Source organism: Mytilus californianus, unplaced genomic scaffold (genome assembly GCF_021869535.1).
Source record: "Mytilus californianus isolate M0D057914Y unplaced genomic scaffold, xbMytCali1.0.p SCAF_9, whole genome shotgun sequence".
Taxonomy (NCBI): Eukaryota; Metazoa; Mollusca; class Bivalvia; order Mytilida; family Mytilidae; genus Mytilus; species Mytilus californianus.
Genome location: NW_026262745.1, coordinates 19473256 through 19497965, shown reverse-complemented (window position 1 = coordinate 19497965; position 24710 = coordinate 19473256). Strand labels below are relative to the sequence as shown.

General features: G+C 31.5%; 1 protein-coding gene and 1 long non-coding RNA gene across 3 annotated transcripts; both read right to left on the bottom strand.

Annotated features, from left to right (window-relative positions):
• Positions 1-1267: 1267 nt before the first annotated feature.
• LOC127713923 (tetratricopeptide repeat protein 29-like) lies at positions 1268-17461 on the bottom strand. Of its 2 annotated transcripts, XM_052219868.1 has the most exons (11): positions 17396-17461; positions 13210-13432; positions 12627-12850; positions 11704-11889; positions 10727-10939; positions 9056-9141; positions 6832-6923; positions 6217-6340; positions 5660-5894; positions 4648-4666; positions 1268-2820 (listed from the first exon to the last, which is right to left on the bottom strand). In XM_052219868.1, the coding sequence occupies exons 2-11, from the start codon at positions 13413-13415 to the stop codon at positions 2760-2762; spliced, it is 1446 nt and encodes a 481-aa protein (XP_052075828.1). In that variant the 5' UTR covers positions 13416-13432; positions 17396-17461; the 3' UTR covers positions 1268-2759. The 2 variants fall into 2 exon arrangements, with proteins under 2 accessions (XP_052075828.1, XP_052075827.1); XM_052219867.1 differs by lacking the exon at positions 4648-4666.
• Positions 17462-20962: 3501 nt separating this feature from the next.
• LOC127714466 (uncharacterized) lies at positions 20963-24710 on the bottom strand. The gene is made up of 5 exons (XR_007987741.1): positions 24551-24710; positions 24104-24245; positions 23623-23756; positions 21822-21972; positions 20963-21291 (listed from the first exon to the last, which is right to left on the bottom strand). It is a non-coding gene; the product is annotated as an uncharacterized LOC127714466 (long non-coding RNA).

Here is a 24710-nt window from a genome sequence, read left to right as displayed (position 1 = left end):
TACTGACACCTCAGAAAGTTGTTGCAAGTGTTCTTTAACGTACAGAGAACGTGACACATCTCTACACGAGGCATCGGATTTAACATCTCCATTCCGAATGCCCCACTTTAGGATGTGTCTAAACTACCGAAACTTCCCATTTCAGCCGGACGTGACTACTTATACAACTCACACAGCCAAGTGGACGCCCCTCTATAGATTGGATTTGATTGGAGAACTCTAGGGTTGACCACATTTCTATACCAAGCCAACCCTTGAGGTCAATGAAGCATTAAATGTAGGTCAGTTTATCATAAAATATTGATTAAGTTAAGTGTATACAAGTTTGAACTTTCTAAAAAGCTGTGGACTGCTTCGCTCTATCCTAATTTAAGGTAATAATGTGCATGTGGTTGTTGAATTAGTATTCTCGAGGTGTGCCTCTCTGGATGTGTGCCTAGATTGGCAGAAGTTATAAAATACAGGTAATGCATTTTTGTAAACATTGATTAGGAACATTGTATAGCAAAACAAATCGTGCATATATTGCAGATTAACAAAGCAAATTAACACGTATTAATAATTGATATTTCAATATTGAATTTTAGTGTGCAATATATGCATAATATAAAATGAACATGAATTAATGACAGTTGATCGTAACTGAAATAAACATAGTTAATTTTCGGGCATTTGATGTCTTATCCTGAGACGAGAAAAATCTGTAATTCTTTATCTCATTTAAGCCAATAGCTGTTGCTGTATCTCAGCCGCATCATAACGCAACCAATCAGAATCTATATGTGATTAGTAGTTATTTCAAGATGGCGTGTATATCGACTGAAACTAATAGCTCCGCACCATGATGCGAAGCTAATATGACACATACTCAAACTCTATTAGATGCATGAGTATACCAAATATGTTGATAACATTTGCTACTCTAGACGTAGGCCTACTCAGCCTGGAAAAAGCCAATAAAAATGTAAATAAGGGAAAATGATGCATAAATTTAAATGGTAGAAAACACTAAGAAAGAAACTTAAAATAAAAAAAACTTCTGAACAAAAACAGCAAGATGTGAGTAATAGGGGTTCATCATATGATAACTGTCATACTATTTTATTATTGTCATATTATGACTGATTATAGAAAAGGTTAATAACCGTCAACTATTTGAAAGGAAAACTCTGGGACTTAATGATAACTCTATGGTAGAACATGTATCTAAGGGGGAAAAATTTGACCCTTTTAATAGTGACATTCTTTATCTGATAACAATACCAAGTACTTTTTAATCTTTATTCTTTAAATGTTCTAATGAATTAATCTCCATACACTTACATATGTAACAATTTGTATATGAAAGATCAGTAAATAACATGAATGAAAATATATGTTTTATTACATATCAGTTAAATATATCACAGAATACAAAACAAATCAACTCTTCCTTTAAAACTAAATCCATTCAGACATGTCAAACTACTTTGACCTGTGACGATAGTGTCCCTAATCATGAAATATTATTTGTCACTTTCTTTTCTGAGAAATATATTAAGTAGGAAAATGAAACACTTTTATTTAAAATAGGACTTTAAATTAGTATTGACCTATTTTGTTTCATAGGAACTTAATCAAGCAAATTTTGCATTAAAGAACAGTTATCTCTGACATACAAATTTTGTTTTAAAGTGCTTTATCTCTGAAAACATTTCATAAATAAAAATACATCCTATCGACAATTTTAAAAGCAGCACTTAAAATGAAAACAAAAAATGTAAACAGAATTGTAATACAACTCGATACAGAACCTCTAAATTGATTTTCTGTATATTCAAGTTAAAATGGACGGAATATCTTAAATTTTCCATATAAATAAATATATAATAATTCATAAAATATGAAATGAAGTAATGCACATTGATATAACAATAAAACAAAGGCTAAATATAAAAATAAATTTCCTTTTATTGTTGAAAAAAAGAAAGAAAGAACAGAGCATTACAAAATTTGACAAGCCACTCACAATAGATCAAAATACAAAAAAGGCACCTATTTAAGTTCATTCAAGATTAAGACTGGAAGACAGAAAAGATTTAAGGTAATTTCTAATGCTGCCAATTAAGTATAATGTACAAGAATGAGAAAATTCATAAATGAAATTAAACTGCTGATATTTAAAAGAATGATGACATACAGAATTCCCTACAGCTTTTCAAATAGATATACTTTTAAAAAAAAATCTAAGTTGTGGAAATAAGTTGCTAGCAAGGACATCTTGTAATAATAAGGAAAAAAGTTTGAAATTTTAAGCCTACTAAAAACGAATATCAGTATTTATATTACATCCTGCACTCCTTTTCAGTAAAAACTTCTGATGATATTAAATGAAAAGACAGCATAGAGAAAATACTAAAATTTCACCAATATCATAAGATATCCATTGGAAAAGGAATACTAAAAGGGACTATTGTACCTTCTAATTATAGGGTTTTTTTTCGGGGAAGGGATATAAAAGCATTATCTTGCCTTTTTAAATTGGAAGAAACCTTTGACTTTGTAACTATTAATTCTTTGCTTTGAAATAACCAAAATATTCAGCAGAAAATCTTTGATTTAATACTGAATCGACATATATTTGTACAATGATATGTTAATTGTCTGTAGTATTTCAGCTAGCGGTAGTTTCAGTGACAGATGATGTATCATCAGTCAACTCAGATTTAGTTTTGCTATCGTCTACCTTCTCCTCCTCTTGTGGCTCTTGTTCAGTTTCCTCAGTCACTTGAGACTGTGGTGGTGGGGGCGTTGGCTCTCTGGGTTTTGGCTCTTCTTTTTCTGTAGATAAAATATTGAAATATTAAAAAGATCAGAAAAATTAACACTGCCTTTTATCGTACAAAAACATAATAAACTATCTTATTATATAAAATTTTCACATTTTCAATGAAATGAAATTTTAGACCCTAATTGGTAATTTATTAAAAAGATCAAAGTTCCTTGTATAGATTTCTCCTGTATTATTAATCAGTGTACCAGAAATATATATATATCAGCATCTTTTTCTATTGAAAATAAAATATTGAAAAAATTTAAAAACCTTGTTGCCAACTGATAGCAAAATATACAAAACACATTATAACACAGCTTCTGAACAAACGTTTTCTTGGTTGAGATTTATATTTCCTCGAGACCAGGTTCTTTTTCTTTTCTTATTTTTCATGACTTCATCAGGGGTATATGTGTATGTGAATACTGATAATGTTAACTGGAACTGTTAGTGAACTCACAAAAGTCTACCCATGCCCCTTAATACTCTTATGATATTTAAAATATAAACGACTGAGTCTATAAAAATTGTTTGCTCTTTTGAAAGACTTTTAGAACATATTGCAATATTGAAGTTAATAAATTAGTTATATTATCCCCCCTGTAACATTTAGGACTGGGACTATATTCCTTTAAGCACATCTTCAGATACTGTTCTTTAATTGTGTAAAGTTTTATCTATATATTCATCCAGCCCATTAGGAGGAGTTGTACTTGGAAGGCAAATGAACATACAGATGGAAAACAAGCTAGTCAGCCACACAAACAGACAGATGGACAGACAGGCAGGATGATTCCTATATATCTCACAAACTTTGTTTGCAGGGGTATTATAGCATTAACACATGTATCAAAATAAAACCAAAATTTGTGCTTTAACAAGATACAATTTTTTAAATCAATGTACACCATGAACTTGCAATGCAGCTAAGCTTAGTGTTCGGGAAGGAAAGAGGGATAAATATATAAGGAAATAAACATTACCAATAAGGGCCTAAAAATAACAGTTAAAGACACCTAAGACATCTTCACTTGTACATTTTTTCACCTTAAGTTTTTGTAAAATCAGTGTTAAAGACATATAAATGGAACAATTAGAGATTTAATTAATCAAGGGTTCAATGGAACAGTGTGTCACGTCTGTGTTTGCTGATTTCATTATATAGTTTTATATATTGAAATTTATTTCATTTGTTATTTTTTATTTATTTAGTGTTAATTAAAGTGTTAATGGGTAAGATTTGGAGATTGCAAAAACTATGTCCATTCCTCCATAAAATACGGAAAACTAAAAACAATTTGTTTTCCTAATTTTGCTCCCTTAATCATGGAGAAGTTTCTGTACATATTTCATAAATTCCATGAAGGTTTAACAAATTTATTGAATAGTAAAATAACAAAAACCACAGGCTGAACCTAAATGTTGAGGATGCCAATGACTACATAATGTAGGATAATTTATTCACTTGGAGACAAAAATGTGCTATACTCTGTGTTCATCTAACCATTTCTGGTATCCATGTATTATTTTTTATGTCATATAATAATGATGTTAGAGGTTAAAAAGCAATACTCCTCACACCTGAAAATTATCCATTATCAAAGTAATGAATGTTATTTTTTCAAAAAAAAAACTCCATGCATAATTATAACTTCTTGAATAATGTAAACAATGAGAATAATAATCTCATCCATGCTTTAAAATAACACTCAGTAAAATTGTTATTATCTCTTCTTGTAAGCCTATTATAAAATGCCATCAGAAAAAAAGCAAAAACACAGCAGTTAGCTGCAAAACAATTCAAACCAAAGTTCATTTTGTCAATGCACTCTTACCTAAGCTCCCATTCAGGGACTAACAAATAGAATCAATTTTATTAAGTAACGAAATGACTAGAATTATCACATTCTGTTGATCAGAAAATTTTCCAATGTTTTTTTAATTATTGCGAAAACTGGCACAGCATAGAATTTGTAAAAATAAAAACTTGCCTTTCAAATTTTGATAACATTATTTGTATACAATATTTCCTGAAAATCATTAGACTCACACTTTTGTCCTTTGTTAAAAAATCGCAATGATAATGCAGGCAAATAATTTTGAATTTACAGTACTTATCAGTGATAATGAACATTTTTATGAAGCATAAAAACTTACAATGAATACATTGGCAGAAGACAATTTATATATACTTTCTGTCCTTATTACATAATCAATAACTAGTTAAAAAGTTATTCCAAATCTTATAATAAAGGCATTGGATCAAAAGGGACAAAGAAGACACTTGTTCAACCACAAAAGGTTGGAGTTGTGGACAAAACATAAGAACTCCAATATTTAGCCCCTAAAAAATGTTAAAATATTTGCAAAAAACTCAATGGCCTTTAAAACCCTTACCTAACATGAATAATTGTATAAAGGGACTTTTTTTTTTATCTTGTCTGACCCCTCACTTGAAAATATGTTCTACTGGCTATGTATACATTTATATTTTAACCGAAAATACTGCTTTTCAACATTATGATATTGAAAATGATGTGAATAGAAATTTAATTAAGAGAAATTCACACATGTGATAGCTTACTTTTTTTAAAGATAAGCAAGACTTTCCATTTTCACACATAAATAAACTACATTTATTTTATACAGTAGATATTTCAACATATTTAACAGATATATAATATATATTTACAGATATATCAAAATGTAAAACATTAATAAAATCCTTTACAATAAAATGTAAAAATAAGTGACATCTATATTTTTTCTAAACTATAATTTTTTTTAAAAACAGAATGGCAAATGGAAAAAGTGTATAAGAAAACTGGTAGAGAAACTGAAACTTACTAGGTTCTGGGAAGGGTTTTTCAAAATCATCAACTCTAGCATTCTTCCATTCGATCAATCTTTCCAACGCAGGACGAGTTCCCATTACTGTGTGACTGTCTAATCCTTTCATCATCTTGTGGGCCATAGCAATACCAAACTGTACCCTGTTTGTACTGATGGCTTCTTTGTCTCCCAGGGACCGTGACAAATTGTAAGATTTACTGAAATATTCTGTTGCCTCTGAATATCGACCCTAAAAAAAATAAATAAGAAAATGTATAATGGTATTGATGAGTGAACAACATGCTGAGTCAGATTTTATTAAGTTAATGAGTTTGCATAAAGACATGTTACCTTACGGCACATTATAGACCAATGCTTATGCCGTGTCCTTAGCAGAGAAAAATACAATACCAGTTCTCAAGAATATATGGTTAGAACCTACACTGAGGGATTGAACCCTCAACTTTATATGTTCAAAAAGAATGCTACAAAAGACCACAAAGGTAATTACATTTTTAAAGAAAAAAAAATACATGTGAAATTCAATTTAATATCAACAATGTTCAGCTTACCAGAGAATTAAATATGTTTCCTAAGTTATGACAAGCTTTGCTAAGAGCCACTTCCTCTCCACTTTTCTCAGCGACTTCAACAAATTTCTTCAGGTAGGTGATACTTTCTTCAACTTTACCTTGTCTGTAAAATAAATTATATCAATGTGAAAAACATATTCTCCTCCATTGCCAATGTATCATAATCAGATAAGTGTGGGGTAATCTAACTAGTAAAATCTTGAATTGCTGTATTTCTGATATGTTTAATTTGAAGTTTTTAATAATAGATGGAAAATCTAGCAAAAGTCGAACAATTCTAAGACAAAATCAAGATCTTCCCATTTTTATGAAGAATCGGTATATTAATTACAGTCAATTTTCATGATGAAATATTTTGGCCAGGCCGTATGAACTATTTTAACGAATACTTCATCCTGTTAATGTTGTTGCATTTGTATATTAGTTGGTCTAGATATGTGTTCAATTCACAAATAAGAAAATTAAATGTATAAACAATTTTAAATTTTTAGTTCAGCTTATTTTTTGTTTCATACATTCTTGAAAATAGTGTGTAATGTCATGATGTTTAGGCACATTGTATGGGAGATAACTCTAGTTAAAAACAAAACCTACTTTGCATAAGCCTTTGCGATTGCATCACAAGCTTTACCAATTCCTTCACTGTCACTCTCAGCTGTACAAATTTTCAAATATTCATTTAAATGCTGAAAAATAAATAAATTAAAACCTTAATATAAAGATAGGATGTGGTACGACTTCCAATAATTAAAGACAACTATCAACCAACAACCAAATAATGCACAGTACATGCAACAATCAAATGGAAAACAATTACACAACTCATTTCCTTGACTTATGAAATGAAAAAAAATCAGCTGATTCCACTTTGTTTACTTCCTATACATACAGTGTACATAGAAAAAACAAATTACTATACTGATAAAAAAAATAAGAAGATGTGGGCAATGATTGCCAATGAGACTACTCTACACCAGAGACCAAATGACATAGAAGTTAACAACTTTAGGTCACTGTACAGCCTTCAACAATGTGCAAAACCCATACCGCATAGTCAGCTATAAAAGGCCCCAAAATGACAAATGTAAAACAATTCAAATGAGAAAACGAGTATGCTTTATAGTAATAAGAAAGTAAAACTCTATTCAAAGAATAAATTTTTAAGAATAAAGCATAATTACTATAAAAATAAAGGTACAATAGACCTGCTGATTTTAAGTAACATAAAACGAACATCAAGGATTCTGTATATTGTGTCTATTTGAAAAATGACCTATATTTCATTTATATAAATTATTCTTACACATAATAGACATTGACCACATGTTCAAATCAATACTTGTTTGCACAGAGGAACATTTAGATAATCAACTTCATAAAAAATCAGTTACTTAATTTTCATGTTGCTACACCTAACAAAAAGAGTTATAAACAAGACTTTATTAGACAAAAATATAATTTTTGTTCCAGTAACTGAATGAATGTGGAGGAAATAAAAATTGAGCAGTTTTTTTCTTATTGTAATAAAATATGTTGTTTTTTACTGGTCAAGTGGAAATGTATGTAGCACTTGAAATGATTCTGGTCTTTTACCTGACCTGCATATGTAAAATGTTGTTCAATAAATCATTATATCTATATGTATAATAATAATATTGTCATCCTGCGCTAAAGCAGTACAAACTAGAGGCTCTCAAGAGCCTGTGTCGCTCACCTGTATTTACTGATGCTTTGGAAATCATGTAAAATAAGGTTAAAATCATAATTAATAGTATTAGATATTAGATATTATAATGATATCTAAGATAATAACAAAAAACTGTAAAATTTCTGTAAAATTACTAACTATGGGGCAGCAACCCAACAACGGGTTGTCGGATTTGTCTGAAAATTTCAGGGCAGATAAATCTAAATCTGATGAACATTTTTGCCACCTATCAGATTTGCTGTAAATGCTTTAGTTTCAGAGATATAAACCAAAAACTGCATTTTACCCCTATGTTCTATTTTTAACCAAGTCAGCCATGATGGTTGGAAGGCGGGGTCATCAGACAAATTTTTTAAACTAGAAACCCTAATAATGATTATGGCCAAGTATGGTTAAATTTGTCTCAGTTGTTTCAGAGAAGATTTTTGTAAAAGATTACAAAAAATTTACGAAAAATTGTTAAAAATTTACTATAAAGGGCAATAACTCCTAAAGGGGTCGACTGACAATTTTGGTCATGACGACTTATTTGTAGATCTTACTTTGCTGAACATTATTGCTGTTTACAGTTTATCTCTATCTATAATAATATTTAAGATAATAACCAAAAACTGCAAAATTTCCTTAAAATTACCAATTCAGGGGCAGCAACCCAACAACAGGTTGTCAGACTTGTCTGAAAATTTCAGGGCAGATAGATCTTGACCTGATAATCAGTTTTACCCTGTGTCAGATTTACTCTAAATGCTTTGGTTTTAGAGATATAAGCCAAAATCTACATTTTACCCCTATGTTCTACTTTTAGCCATGACCGCCATCTTGGTTGGTTGGCGGGGTCATCGGACACATTTTTTAAACTAGATACCCTAATGATGATTGTGGGCAAGTTTGGTTAAATTTGGCCCAGTGGTTTCAGAGGAGAAGATTTTTGTAAAAAGCTAACGACGACGACGGACACCAAGTGATGAGAAAAAATCACTTGGCCCTTCAGGTCAGGTGAGCTAAAAAGACTTGCTTTTATTCAAATGTGTTTAAATTCCTCAATACTTCCAATTTGTCTGACAGATAAAAGAACAAAGAAATCTGGGTAAGAAGAGGTAAAATACCAACCAATAGAGCAGTCTCTCCATCTCCATTCTGTTCATAAGCATGCCCTAATCTGTATGATGCTATACCTTGTAACTCTTTGTCTTGACCTAAAATATACAAAACAATAAATTACAACTCTGTCGCATTTATATAAACAATACCTCTTGATTATACCATAGTATGTAAGGACAAGTGTAGATAAATAGAGGAAACTATTATTTCCTATTTACTTGAATGTTTTAGTCATTGATTTGTTTCCAGTTTGTTATCATACATTATTTGAGCATTCCTGATGAAGGTAAATCCAGAAAAAGCACTTTGGACGTATGAAATTTATAACGTGTTGTTTTCATATTTTATACACTTAGAATCATGTGCAAAACAGTGTAGCCGAGACCATTGATTGGCAGGCTAAAATATCCCATTGACTGGGTGAGATTAGGTGAACATTCGTCTGTAACGCCCACAACTTACGACGTATTTATTATAGACATTTAAACTGTGGGGTCACCAAAGGGTCTCAGCGCCTAAATAAAATAATTCGAAAAACTAATCAGGAATAACCTTTGTGTTTTGATTTATATTGAATACTTAAACGTTCTTTACTTGTGTTTTCTTTATCTTTTGATAATCAATTTTTATGATATCGCACGTTCTTTCAGCAAAAGAAAAAGGATTAACTGGCTTTAAAAGTTACGATGCATATGTTGATTATTATCTTTTTTTTCGGACGTCAAAGCGATTTAACAATTGCGGTTGTCCAATTATGTCATCTTTTAACTTTTATCTGGTCAAAATTTTATTTTAGAACGAATGCATGATCAACTTTAAAAAGTGTGCGTACACAAAACATATAGACAAAATATACTTCTGTCCTGTCTTTTTCGTATTTGCAAGTTATTAGACAATAAAAAGGCTATTTGGATCAAGCCTTGTGGAATTTGCATTAACGTTTTTGAATAGGTAAAATGTATAGTTTGGTGAACTTTTCTGCTAACTACTATACTTGTGAAAAACCCTTGGCAACAGAAACATATTCAGCTTTTTTTTTAATCGACCCAATTTACATAGTAATGGACGACTTCGTACTTTTATGATCGCAAATAAAATATGTATATAATATACTGTGCACTGTAGTTCGTATATATACTGAGACCCTTTGGCAACCCCACAGTTTAAATGTTTATAATAAATACGTCGTGAGTTGTGGGCGTTACAGATGAACATTGGTCTCAGCTACACTGTTTTGCACATGATTCTATTTTTATACTCATTGTACATATGACAGTTGACACGTTACAAAATATAAGTATAAAAAATAATAAACTTTTTACATACTACAAATTAATCATCGGTAATATATGGTTCATTTTGAAATTCATTTGAGTTCATGCAGACAAATTATTGACTATTGAAATGGACAGGGGTACGTTCAATATCATAGCTGCTATGTAGGGCTACGTAGATTTTGACTACTGAACGTATAGCTAGTCTGGCTGCTAAATAGATCTATATAGCTTAAGCAATTCATACTATCTAGAGAATCCAAAATGGCGGCGGATAGGTTATTATCGACGACGTCAATTGGATAGCATAGCTACATAGCATATCGTTCAACATAGATAGATATATAAGACACAGCTGCTATATGAGCTGCTACGATATTGAATGCAACCCTGGTTTAAAACTTACTTTCTGTAGCTAACTTGAGGGCCTTTATCAAATAATCTAAAGATTCTTGTGAATCTTCCTCCTCTATACTAGCAGCTATTGAAGAATAAATCCTCCACAAATTGATACAAGCATCTGTGTGGAATGTTAAGTTATCTGCCTGTATCCATTCTCTATGGTCCACAGAAAGTTTATAATAAGCTTCAAAATGTTCAGCAGCTGATAAAACATCTCCTGTGAGTAAAAAAAAAACTTTATGGAAATCAAAATTACCATATAACATTAATATTTCTGAATAGTAATTTTACTCTCCCCTTATGTCAATATGCTGTATTCAAAATATATAATCCCCTTGTAAAATAAGTTTACTTTAGTATTCTGTCATTGTGTATGCATCAACTTGAACCAATTGCAAAACCCACAATACTAGTCATTTCTTACCATATTTGGTTTTTGATTTGTGTGCATGTTTTTTTTACTCAATGTGCACAAACAATGAGTAAATGAATTTGTTAAATTTACATGTACAATGTATCATGAAACCATATTGCATGAAGTTGAATTAACTGTCTTTGCAAATCAACAACCATTTATGCATGTCTATAAAATGGTTTTGTTTCGTTGGGGAAAAAAAAAACATAAAATCTATTGTATAATTCCATAGTTTTGATTACAAGACAGCAATTACGTAATTTTTCTTTTGCTCATATGTAACTATTTTAATAACTTATCAGGCAAAAAATGCAAAAAAAAGCAAAAAAAAAGCAAAAAAAAAAGCAATAAATAGCCCCAAAACAGTGCTTTAGATGTTTTTTTTGTAAATATACATGTGCTACATTAATAATTATTTCCCAGCATATCATGGAAATTTTGTCTCATGTACATCTATATTCCCATGACCTCTTCTCAAAGGTATTGCTGTTTTTGTCAATTCATCCACATTTACATTAAATCTTTTATCTGTAAACAATAAAATGAGTTATAGCTTGCATAATTACCTTGTTCCTCTAAAGCTAATCCAACATTTAAATATCCTTGTGCTTGTGTTTTTCCATTATCACCTTTGACCTGGGCACTGGTTTGTAAACAAGTTGTAAAAAAATGATCAGCCAACCACTTATCTCCCCCTGATTGAAAATACCTGGCAAGTTCATATCTACTTCTGTATACTTCACCAAAATCACCTGTAAAAATCACACTAAACAATAATCACCGATAACTGCATGAGTTCATAAGAGTAAATTATCCTTTACCATTGTTAATTTCTTTATAGTCTCAGGACTTAATATCTTAAATCATGGTATTTCAAACTCTTATTTTTCAAACAGGGGAAACAATCTGACTTCAATAGTGTTTGTTCAAAAGTTACAAAAAAATCTTAAGGTAGGCAAGTTAAGCCAAAACACAGGTATTTTTGTCTTCTGCCTTAATATTCTGTGACGCAATTGGCATTGCCTTATATACTATTATTAAATTCTTGTTACATCTTGATTTGAACTGACCAAACAAGCAAATAGATATAAGAAGATGTGGTATGAGTGCCAATGAGACAACTCTCCATCCAAGTCACAATTTGTAAAAGTAAACCATTATAGGTCAAAGTACGGCCTTCAACACGGAGCCAGCCAAAACCAGCTTAGACCAGCTTTCAATAAAAATTTCAATACAGATGAACAGTAAAATGAAAATTGAGCTCTTCAACATATACCGGTATTGGAAACCTAAATATATACAATGTATAGTCTAAATATCAATCAAATACATTGAGTCTGGACTCAGAAAAATACCATCTTTAAAAGTGTCATAGTAATGTTAACAATATTCTAACATTCACTTAAAAAAAGACACAACAAAAGCTCTTTTAATCAAGAATACAGCATTAGTCACATTTGAAATTCCTAAAATTTCAATGTTTGTATACCTTTTCTTTCAGCTTCTTCGGCTTTACACAAATGTTGTTTTAACATGTCCAGTTTTTCATGTTGGTCTTTTAACATGACCATTGTCCACATCAATGACTCTTCACCTTGTCTTTGTCTTTCTTCTTCTTGTTGTTTTATAAGTGCAAAAAGTTCACTGAATGATTTATGATATCCATCTTGTAGCATGTCCAAACACAAGTTATGTTTATATGAATTTCTGAACCTATTAACATATGAGATAATTGTAAATACAAACTGTCTATCAACTTTTTCTGGAAAGAAAAGACTGTAAATTCAAATTTGATGTTATATAATTTTGTTGTTTTGGAAAAGACTATTAATTTGCCTCAGTGGAGATTAAGATGTTTTGGTTATGGTATAGAAATCAGTCTATTGTTGAATACAGTAAGTTACTATTTCATTGACATATATACGTACCTACATATCTCCTTTTATTCATATCAATTGTAGTAAAATTTAGTGGTGATTAAATTGATAAATACTTATAGCAGTATTTAAGTTTGGTTTGATAAGATTTTTGCTGGTAATTAATATATATAAAACAATATGAATAATAAGTACCTTGTGGTCTGCTTTTTGCTCAATTCAGGTTGTTGTTGTCTTAATTTTTCTTGCTTAAAAAACAAATCCCTTTCAGCTTTGCCTGGTACCTTAATAGGCTGTAATCTGCCACTAGGTGGGCCTCTAGGTGGAGTGGGCATAAAAACATTTCTATTCCCAACACCATTCTGCCCTCTGTTGTTTATGGGCGGCAACGTCGCCGCCATGATCACAGTTCCCTAACCTACAAAATAACAGAAATTATAAGCACAAAGTTTTGTCATATATATATATATTTAATTCAAATCAAGTTTTATACTCAAAACTTGCCTGTAACAACTCAAAATAAAACTGCTTGAATTTACTAATTAGGTCAGAATTAAACTCTTTTTATTTTCATAATAAACAAAAGAGTCATTAATTTTCATGCGGTCATTATAATGACTAGAAATGACACGTTTTTTTTTCCATTAATAAATTGATGCAGGGGAACATAAGAGGGTCAATTAAGCATCATAATTTCCACTTGCATCTTCAAAACCAGAATGAGGATAATTTAAAATTGTACTCAGTACTCAGTGTCTAACATGTCCAAAGGCTTGAACAACATTTTGGTTTATTTCTGACCATTACTTGTGACCAAATTGTAAAAATGCTCATGATGACTCAGAACTTCAATTTAAAATTCTTTTAGAATAAAAATATAAGCAAAAGGTGAATTAAATGCACTAAAATCTGTTTCAGTTTAAGGAATGATGCTGCAGAGCTGTTATCCCATTTAGTAGTCACCATCAGTGGTTGGCATCCTTTCTGTCAATATTTTGAGGTATATGTATGTGTAAGAAGTGTCACAAGTGAGCATTGCGAATAATCTTCCAGGGGGGTAAGGGAGCATGCCCCCAGATTTTTTTTGAAAATTTCCTGCATTCTCACTGCCCTTACCAATTGTTTCTCACAATTTGCACACGAGATGCTCAGGTAAGATTATGATGTGCGGCTCAGGTGAGCTGCACATGATTTGTAACATGCAAATTAGGTGAGAAATTGAGGTGAGCATCATTATGCTCACCTGAGAAATACGCCGTTTGAGTGATGTATTAGAGATGCAGAAAACATTTATTCCATTCAATTTATTTAATCCATCTTTCATTGTGAAACAAAATTGAGAAATTAGTTTAAGTATTGTTACATCTGTAACTCACTGTGAAAACAATATTTTTATACCACAAAGTCAAAAGCAGTTCTGTTTGCCTGTGTTACTGCAACTGAAGTCGTGCACTTGATTTTGTGTTCTCCCCTTTCTGAAGACATTAAACACCATATATAAAGAAAATGTAAGGATTCTTTGTACTTATGCAAATATTTGGTCATTTATTTTAAGCTTATTCTAAGCTTCCATGTCATCTTTACGACCACAAATTCTTTCCATTGTCCTTTTCATGACCGTTTGCTTCATCATAAGATATTTCTGACACTGGATGTCTAGCTGCAGTCAGAAAAGCAATTCAAATAATGTTGATTTCTACATGTATAATACAAGCGTCCTTTAACACTGGTCGACACAATTTTATAATAATTTCAGAAAAAACACATTTATTTTCCAGTTGGGAGATAAACAGTAGAATTTTGTCTGCTAACCATCATACATATTTTAACTAGAAATGTTGTCGAAATATGGACAATTGGTACAAATAAAGAGCTCTACTGCTGTCTGTGTAAAATGTGCCTGTTTGAGGTCTGATGGGTGGTAAAAATTTCCAAAATAGTGTTTAAAGGAATTTTGTGAACAGCTAAAATCAGAAAACTGCTCTTGAATGAGAATCCTTTAAGTGATTACTTAGAACCCTTGATTTTTTTCCCAGGAATAAGAAATCTAGCACAGAACTAATGTTATTTTGAAAATCTTCCCAGTTACATGTAGTGATGTTACAATTCATTTCGATATGATACATAATCAAGACCAAACACTGAATTATTATGCATGTACACACGTACATATGTAGTCTTAAAGCTAACTACCTTTGTTCTGTTTTTTTTGTTTATTTAACTTGTTGTTCCTTTTGTGTAGCTAAAAGATTTTAAATATTTATTCAACCAACATTCAACATTAGAACCCATTCATATGCCAGCCATTTTCATAGAGACATTCAATATGAAACAATTTGTAACACAAGTTTTGATTGGCTGATAAAAAATTATGACAATTGGAATTTATCCAGACTTGAACTGAAATACAGATGAATTTAATCTAAATTTGAACCAGGCAAAACAATTGTTCATCAATTCTAAGGTGAATCGTTTCACCACTTAGTAAAAGTGGTGTCTCAGTTAATGATTTCTGTGTCTACTTTTTAGCGGTCCCTGTACTCTAGGGTTAAAGTTAATACACCGTATCGCTATTTCTATCCCATTAATGGACATCACAACTTTCCCGTAAAATTTGACTTTACATTTCATGTCACAATGCTTATGTTGGGTTTTCCCTGGGTCAATTTTCTTTTTACCCAAAACAATATTTTTTGCCACTTTCATTTTTTTTCGCCAACTTACTTAAACATATTTTTCTTTTCACATTTTCCTACTTAACATCAGTTCGCAGCATTGTTGTCTAATCTATTATAATTCTACACATCTATTTCTTAATCCTCAATGTACATTGTAATAAATAAACACTCAATTACTTTTTAAAAGATACTGTAAAATTGCATAAATCGGGAAATCATCATATTTGACTTCTGGGGACACGGGATTCATCTTCAATGCTGTAAATTCATAAATTATTGCGAGGTTTTTATAAATGCGAATAATGCGACTGGGTGAGTATCGCAATAATAAGAACTCGCATTCTGAAAACTGAAATATAGACATGTATGCACTTTTTTTCGAAATCGCAATAATAAAACTCGCATTTTTTCCATTCTTGAAAAATCGCAATATTAAATGCACGCAATAATTTCTGAATTTACAGTAAGTTTATCAGATACTGCCCATCTAAATTGAAGGATAGAGGCTAAAGTCAAAGATTTTTCTTTTAACAATTTCATAATAACAGTTTTCTTTCCCGCACCATCGTCAAATAAAAGTTGAAACATAAAACTATGCTCCAAACGTGTGCATCATAAAAATCCCCACTTCAAAACAATTATTCCTATCAAAGTCGTAAAAAATCCTTTATGTGACACATGAAGCCATTTAACAACACAATTTCATTAAACAATATAATCAACACCTTTATTAATTAATCTATTGTTGCCGGCAGCAATATTAAAATACAATCAGCTGATTATTGATTTTCTGTCAAAATCGTAATGTGTGACGAGTTCAAGGTGAAATCCCAGTTATTGTCTAGTCCGGGAAAAAGTCCAATAAATATAAACAAGACGTACAACGAACCGTTATATTTCTTTCGCCAATAATGAATTTTAATCGGCACAATTTTTATATTTTTGCAAAATGCAAAAGTGCCGATCGCCAGCTGAAACCCTGTATATTACAGTAATAACTGATTGTTCATTGACAACATCCAGGCTAATAGACGACTTACGAATTCGTGCACTTTCCCGTAAATTTCCTATGTCACAATGCTTATGTTATTACATCACAGTAAGAACCAATTGTTTAATGACATCATTTACGCCAATTGACCTCGGTCAACTGGTGTAACTAATTCATAAAAACAATTTGAGATTGGTGTACAATGACATATCAAGTTAACCGGTGTAACTTATTCATAGAAGCAACACGATATTTGTCTAAGAAGAAGTGATTGCTGTAGAACATCAATTTTTCAAGTGTTGCAGATTCAAATATAGCAATAAGGTTTATTTACGGTTAGAGTTAAGTTGGGGTTTGTTCTATGGTGGTAAGGATTTGGGGTTAGTAGAGTTTAATATTGGTTATAACTTATGTATATGCATGGTTTGGGTTTGGTATAGGGTTACGGTTAGCTATAGGGTTACGATTAGCTATAGGGTAAGGATTAGTGTAGTATAGCTCTTTATGGGTTGGGACCCTAAATAAAGAAGGCCGATTTTAGTCAAATGTGAAGTCTTTCATAAAGGGTCCGTTCTTTTTGCGTATTTTTTTGTGTATGGTGTTATGTCCACCTAATTTATGACATAATGACGAAATGCAATACAGTAATCTTTACTACAGATAAAACATATTACTACGTCATTCCAGTTTTGATATAGTATGAGCATTTTACCTATATAAACAAGAAAAAAAAAAGATATCACATTTCCACCATTAAAAATTGCCGTTGCTAAGGGTAAACAATACCTCGCAGTAAATATTCATTACGTGCTAATAAAAAAAAATCTTCAGCCTATATTTTCATCTATAAATATAGTTTATTTTATGTAAACACCAATGGTGTTATAAAATATAAAATCAGTTTGATGCAAAATAATGTAAATCTGATAAAAAAGAAGTAAATATTGACCGAAATGACACGTTTCAGATTGCCCTACTTCGGAATCATTTAACTTATAACTAATAACCAATAGTAAAGATACTACAACGAACCACATTCTGTAAATTCATGAAATGAACGTACGAGTTTCGACTGAATTGTTAACTATATGGTTTAAATTTCAAGTAGTAGACGGAGAAAATCTTTGATTAAAGGAAGGGTTTTACTTTTAAACTTCAAGTGACAACAAAAGGACCCCACTGGAAATAAGTTTTACTAACTTTTGTGGGTCATCCTAAGATATTAGGCTACAGTGTAAAATCTAGTCAAGTTAAATGTCACTCATTTTTAATCTAGTCTAATCATATTATCAAAATATCATGAAAATTTTCATAATTTTATTTTTTATTTCTTAATTTAAAATTTTTAGTAAACATGTATATCATTTTAGTGTCTATAAACTATGTCTAGTGCTGTATCTGTGTCTTTGTAATATTTTGTATCTGTCAAATTCATGCCTTTTTATCTTGAATAAAATATATATATATATATAAGTGTTTGAAGCTTTATTGTAGGATTTCATCAGTAGCAGGATATGATAAGAATTTTAATAAACTTTCTGATGAAAACAAACTAATTTGACTTTTAAGCAACGAAGACATAGATATCATATACAAGTTTTTGAATTATATTTAGCCACGATGCCAGAGAAGCAAGGGCTCGAATCCCGCTGAGGGAAGAACAAAAATTTGCGTTATCCGAGGTACATTGTTGGGCTAAATTTGACTCGAGACGAATTATATATGTATATATATATATTGGTGTTAGCCCTGTATAACCACGTGTTATCCGATTGAGACTGTCTGTCATAAAGTTGTCACATGTTTAGACGTGTATATTATACACACATATATATATGTAGGACTCGGAAGTACGATGGTGAAGCTGAAGTGCGATGGTCACGCTGAAGTGCGATGGTCTACACCGAAGCGCGATGGTCCGTTCGCTGATGTGCGATGGTCTATTTGACGCATGAATTCGGATGGCTAGTTTAAAATCTACAGATGTGCAATTATTCTGAGAAGTACACGTAGATTATTTTAATAGTTAGTATATAAATTTACATTCATTATTGTAAAATTGAGAATGGAAATGGGGAAAGTGTCAAAGAGACAACAACCCGACCAAAGAGCAGAACACAGCCGAAGGCTATGTCAGTCATTAATTACAGTAACTGTTGCATACTAAATGAGAGATCGTCCTCTTTGCGGATTTTCTACATGTGGACATAATTCTGCATTAACATTTTATCTTTACTTTGTTCCTCTCATTAGTTTCTCGTTTACAGTAATATTTTAATACGGAGAGTCTGTCTGCGGACCCGTATGTATTTAGAGAATGTCACTCTACATCGTACGTTAAAAGGAACTTTTTGTAGATTTTGTAGAATTCGCTACAGAAGGTTAACTTTCCCCTATCCACCAACCCCCTGTTTCTCGTAGTATTTAATGTTTATAAGCCCGTTATCAACTTAAAAATCTGGAAAACTGCTTCTAACATACAAATTAACTTTTAAATGGACGTAAAAAGCATTGAAAATGTAGTTTGTGTAAATTTTGTGTTCCAAGTGGAATCTGTTTTTTAATGTTTTTATTCACCAGTATATCAAATGCAGTTTTTCTTTTATAAATGAATATATGTTATTTTATTAATCTACTTAATCATTGAAATCAAGGATTTGTATAGTGAAATCAAATCCTTGTTGAAATCATGTTTAGCATTGTGTGTTTTGTAGCGATAAGTAAACTGTAATTATTCTGCTCTCATGAGGGCACTTTTTTAGTCAATACAATATTATTGTATATTGTATACTTTTTGCCCCCGCAGATCATATCCTTCGCGGTTATTTATGATCCGAGACTATTATAGTATTCTTAGATTGGTACTTTGTTTGTATTCTTTGAACTATGTTGATTTTGTCGCGACTTCGAGTCAATGTAACCCTAGCTTTCAACAGATTTTTCCGGTTTGCACTAACGTTGTCCAGTTACACCACTGTCCTGTGGGTAAGGAGAGGATTATACGCTAACACGCATGTTAAACCCTACAACATTCTTTCGTTGTCTGTCCCAAGTCATATCATGAATTCAGTGTTTGTCGCTAGTTGCTGTCTGTCTTATATGTTTTCCGTGTAATATATAAATCAGGCCGCAAGTTTTCTCGTTTGAACTTACACTCTACATTGTACACTAACTTTTTTTTTTAAAAGTTTTAATCTATAAAAATTTATTGCTATTCAGCTTTAAAGACCACACCCTGTCGATAATTTGGCATTACCCAGGGTCATCCATTTCTCAGACTGCATATATGACGTCTTTATACTGAATTCGTTGTGATGTACTAATTGACATTTTAGTCCTGGAAACTTTTATTACTTTCAGAAACTGCAACTACTCTTAGATCGATACTTTGTGTCTTTAGTCATTTGTTTTTTGTTGCTGCTGTTTATTTTTTTGCCTGGCACCGAACTGACGAGTCATGCCTTTTCCAACTGATATATACAGTTTGTTCTTATGTTGTGTTCATTACTGTCCCAGGTTAGGGGATTCAGTGTTCAAAGACATGTTTAAATCCGTCACATTCTTTCGACATGCATGTACCAAGCATAGGTTTTAATCAGTGATTGTAATTGGTTACTGTCTTTCGTATACTGTTTTAGCATACATCAGGACGTTGATTTATTTGTTTCACATTGTCATTACGGGGTAGGAGGAAACAAGGGGGGCATATGTGGCTTACCTTACGATGGATAATTGTCTCACGGGCAATAAAACATTATCTTACTTGGCTATAACATTCAGCAACATTTTGAAGAAATATTTTGTAGAGCAATGCATGTAGTTCCTTATCGTTGTTTTTGGTATGTATATTAGCTAACTTATGTCTTAAAGGCATGCCTACATGCACACATCTGTCTCAAGAAACTGATGATCACTTGCTATTCAAACAAAACCTAACCAGGACGAGAACAAATACAAAAAATCATTTCGTCAAGTTTGAAATAGATGAAATATGAGAAATTTTACCGCCACTGGAGAAGGAAGGTAGGTAAGGAAAAATATGTAGCCATGTAATAGGTCATGTAGCATTGTAATAGGTCATGTCTGATGGTTTTGGAACTTTAGTTTCTAATTACGTAAATTAGCTTAAAAGTTATAATACAATGGTAATAAGTGACAAGACACTGAAAACATATTTAAGTTTTCTTTCCTTTTATTTGAAAAAAAGCACGTATTGTTTATTTTCTTTTTTTTTGTAGTTCGTGAAGATTTGACATAAATGTAAAAATCTTAAACAACATTAGATAGACATGAACGATCATTTTGATATTTAAGAATCTTCAGGCACTGGTGTATTTTACTATGCAAAACAAAAACAGACTGGATATTATAATTAAGCATGTCGAGAAATAACTAGACAGAGTAGAAGAATTATTGTCTGGTGGCTCGGGAAGGCTGTCTGGTATTTCCTGGTAAATGTCAAGCCATTTCAATTTTGTTGAATTCGGTTCACGACACTCAATTGGTAAACGGACATACGATGAATATATCAACATATCACGAAACTCATCGGAACATCCGTACTCAGTCGATTTGTTGACAGAACATTCGATACCCTGAATAACCAATCTGAAACGAAAAAAAAACACACACAAAAAGAGAAATTTTAGCTTTACAGAAGATGATGATCATGATGATAGATTGGTGTTAAACATCCCGTGGCATGTATTATATGCTCGAATTAAAATAGTTGGAAAGCCAAATAAATTACGACGGATAAGGCAACCTATACCTGGGGATAGAAAACCTTAGTATTTCGAATAATTCAAAATTTTGTAAACAGTACATTTACAGAAAATGATATTTCATGTCAACACAACAGTGCTGACTACTTGGATGGTAATACCTTCGGGGACGAAACGTTCATTAGCAGTTGCATCGACTCTATAGTGGTTATAAAAACTCATTAAAGATACCAGGCTAATAATTGTGTACACCAGACGTGCTGTTCGTGTACATACAACTCATCAGTGGCGCTCTAATTAAAACAGTCGGAAAGCCCAATCAAATACGAAGTTATAGAGCTTTAAAAACGGAAACTTCCCAAAAGTTATGAATAGATTAAAGTCTAACTTTCTATTATTTAACATTAAACTTACCTACAAAACTTTTGCCAATTCCAGTCGCCCATTTCTATGTATGCATCCCATACAGTATCGTAATAGAACTGCGAAGAAAGACAATTCTGGTTGACATATGTTTTCATTTCCGGTAGCTTATTTCCAATACATAACAAACCCTCTTCATATACTGAAATAAAAAAGGTTGCATTAACGGTACATTATATCATAGCTTGTTTGGTGAAATGATAATTCAAGCTTTTAACACACTAATGATGGTTTTGTCTCCTGATCCTTGTTTCTTACAACTACAATAGACAGTTTTACAACTACAGGATACAATAGACAGTTTTACAACTACAGGATACAATAGACAGTGTTACAACTACAGGATACAATAGACAGTGTTACAACTACAGGATACAATAGACAGTTTTACAACTACAGGATACAATAGAGAGTTTTACAACTACAGGATACAATAGACAGTGTTACAACTACAGGATACAATAGACAGTGTTACAACTACAGGATACAATAGACAGTGTTACAACTACAGGATACAATAGAGAGTTTTACAACTACAGGATACAATAGACAGTTTTACAACTACAGGATACAATAGACAGTTCTACAACTACAGGATACAATAGACAGTTTTACAACTACAGGATACAATAGACAGTGGATACAATAGACAGTGTTACAACTACAGGATACAATAGACAGTGTTACAACTAATAGACAGTGTTACAACTACAGGATACAATAGACAGTTCTACAACTACAGGATACAATAGACAGTTTTACAAATACAGGATACAATAGACAGTTTTACAACTACAGGATACAATAGACAGTTCTACAACTACAGGATACAATAGACAGTGTTACAACTACAGGATACAATAGACAGTGTTACAACTACAGGATACAATAGACATTGTTACAACTACAGGATACAATAGAGAGTTTTACAACTACAGGATACAATAGACAGTTTTACAACTACAGGATACAATAGACAGTTCTACAACTACAGGATACAATAGACAGTTTTACAACTACAGGATACAATAGACAGTTTTACAACTACAGGATACAATAGACAGTTTTACAACTACAGGATACAATAGACAGTGTTACAACTACAGGATACAATAGACAGTGTTACAACTACAGGATACAATAGACAGTGTTACAACTACAGGATACAATAGACAGTGTTACAACTAATAGACAGTGTTACAACTACAGGATACAATAGACAGTTCTACAACTACAGGATACAATAGACAGTTTTACAAATACAGGATACAATAGACAGTTTTACAACTACAGGATACAATAGACAGTTTTACAACTACAGGATACAATAGACAGTTTTACAACTACAGGATACAATAGACAGTGTTACAAATACAGGATACAATAGACAGTGTTACAACTACAGGATACAATAGACAGTTCTACAACTACAGGATACAATAGACAGTTTTACAAATACAGGATACAATAGACAGTTTTACAACTACAGGATACAATAGACAGTTTTACAACTACAGGATACAATAGACAGTTTTACAACTACAGGATACAATAGACAGTGTTACAACTACAGGATACAATAGACAGTTTTACAACTACAGGATACAATAGACAGTTTTACAACTACAGGATACAATAGACAGTTTTAAAAGTTGATATGATATGTGTCAGTTGTGCTTGAAGAATTAATTTTCATGAAAACAAAAATCATATAACTAATATAAAAAAAATTTTTGTTCTAAAGCATTAATATTTTGATAAAATACATGTACAACCTTTCGTTTTCACTTACCATATTGGTTTAAGCATGTCCCAATCAAGAATGCTTTATATGCGGTTTTGTCCATCAATTGTGGTCCATCACCCCGGTAGTCTGGGCAACTGTCAGTAACATTCTCGTAGCATTGGGATAGCCTGGTCATACGACTGCAAAATGATTTTAATGATATCAAAATCGTGGTGGATTTATATTGCTGATTTGTGGTTTGATGTCCACTGATAAATGATTTTTTATGATATTTTGTCCTGATTTTCACTGGTAAGTCAATATTTGCTTTGATATGTCTGTTTTTATATTTCGGGTTTTATCGTTATGTTATTAAATAAGCTAAAGAAATATCATTTGGGGTGGCACTTCATAAATGCCTTTAAGATCAGAATTCATTTTCATCAGAATTTTTTTTAAATTTTTTTTTATCTTTTTTAATATTGAAATTTTATTATTTCTGTATGATAACATAACGTTATTTCGTTATTTACACTACTAAACTTACCTTATTGTACACACAGTGAAATAGGGTTGACTTTCAAGAATAAATGTGGAACGATCAAGAAGCAAACCTGCCTTCCAAGAGCATTCTGTAATACTTGCTGCGGCATCATTGCATAAGCTATTACCGAGGCCAAAAGATAATTCTGAAAAATGGAACAATTGAAAAAAAAAACAATAAAGATACTGATTAATAAATATCATTGTTTAATGACAAAGTTGTTTAAAATTTCAATACACAAAAATGCAAGGAAAAACTATTGCAAGTTAAATATTACATTTAGTTAATAGCCTATTTTAGATCAAAAGTTTTTTCTGTGGTATTGAAAAAACATCTTTTAGTAAAAATTACAAATAAAATGTACATTACATGGAATGAGTTTAAAATACAGGTATAATTTAAAGTAGATGCAATTAGACTTAATATCTAAATATATTGAAAATTACAAACCACAAAATATTATGATAATTCCCAAAAGTAGTCCAAAGAAATGCATTGTAGAGATGTACAACTTCTTTGATTTATCAAAAGTGAGTCATTCATCTTTATATAAGATAGTCTCCCTGATATAAAAGGTGTTTATTTTCATTGTACACTAGTAATAATCATT

Bases quoted from the DNA above. Each gene is read 5' to 3' on its own strand.
- LOC127713923 (XM_052219867.1), bottom strand. From the start codon at position 13,415: ATGGCGGCGACGTTGCCGCCCATAAACAACAGAGGGCAGAATGGTGTT. The intron at 11,890-12,626 runs GTATACAAACAT...TGATTTTTACAG, and splicing joins CGAAGAAGCTGAAAGAAAAG to GTGATTTTGGTGAAGTATAC. The intron at 10,940-11,703 runs GTAATTATGCAA...TTTTACTCACAG, and splicing joins ATTAGCTTTAGAGGAACAAG to GAGATGTTTTATCAGCTGCT.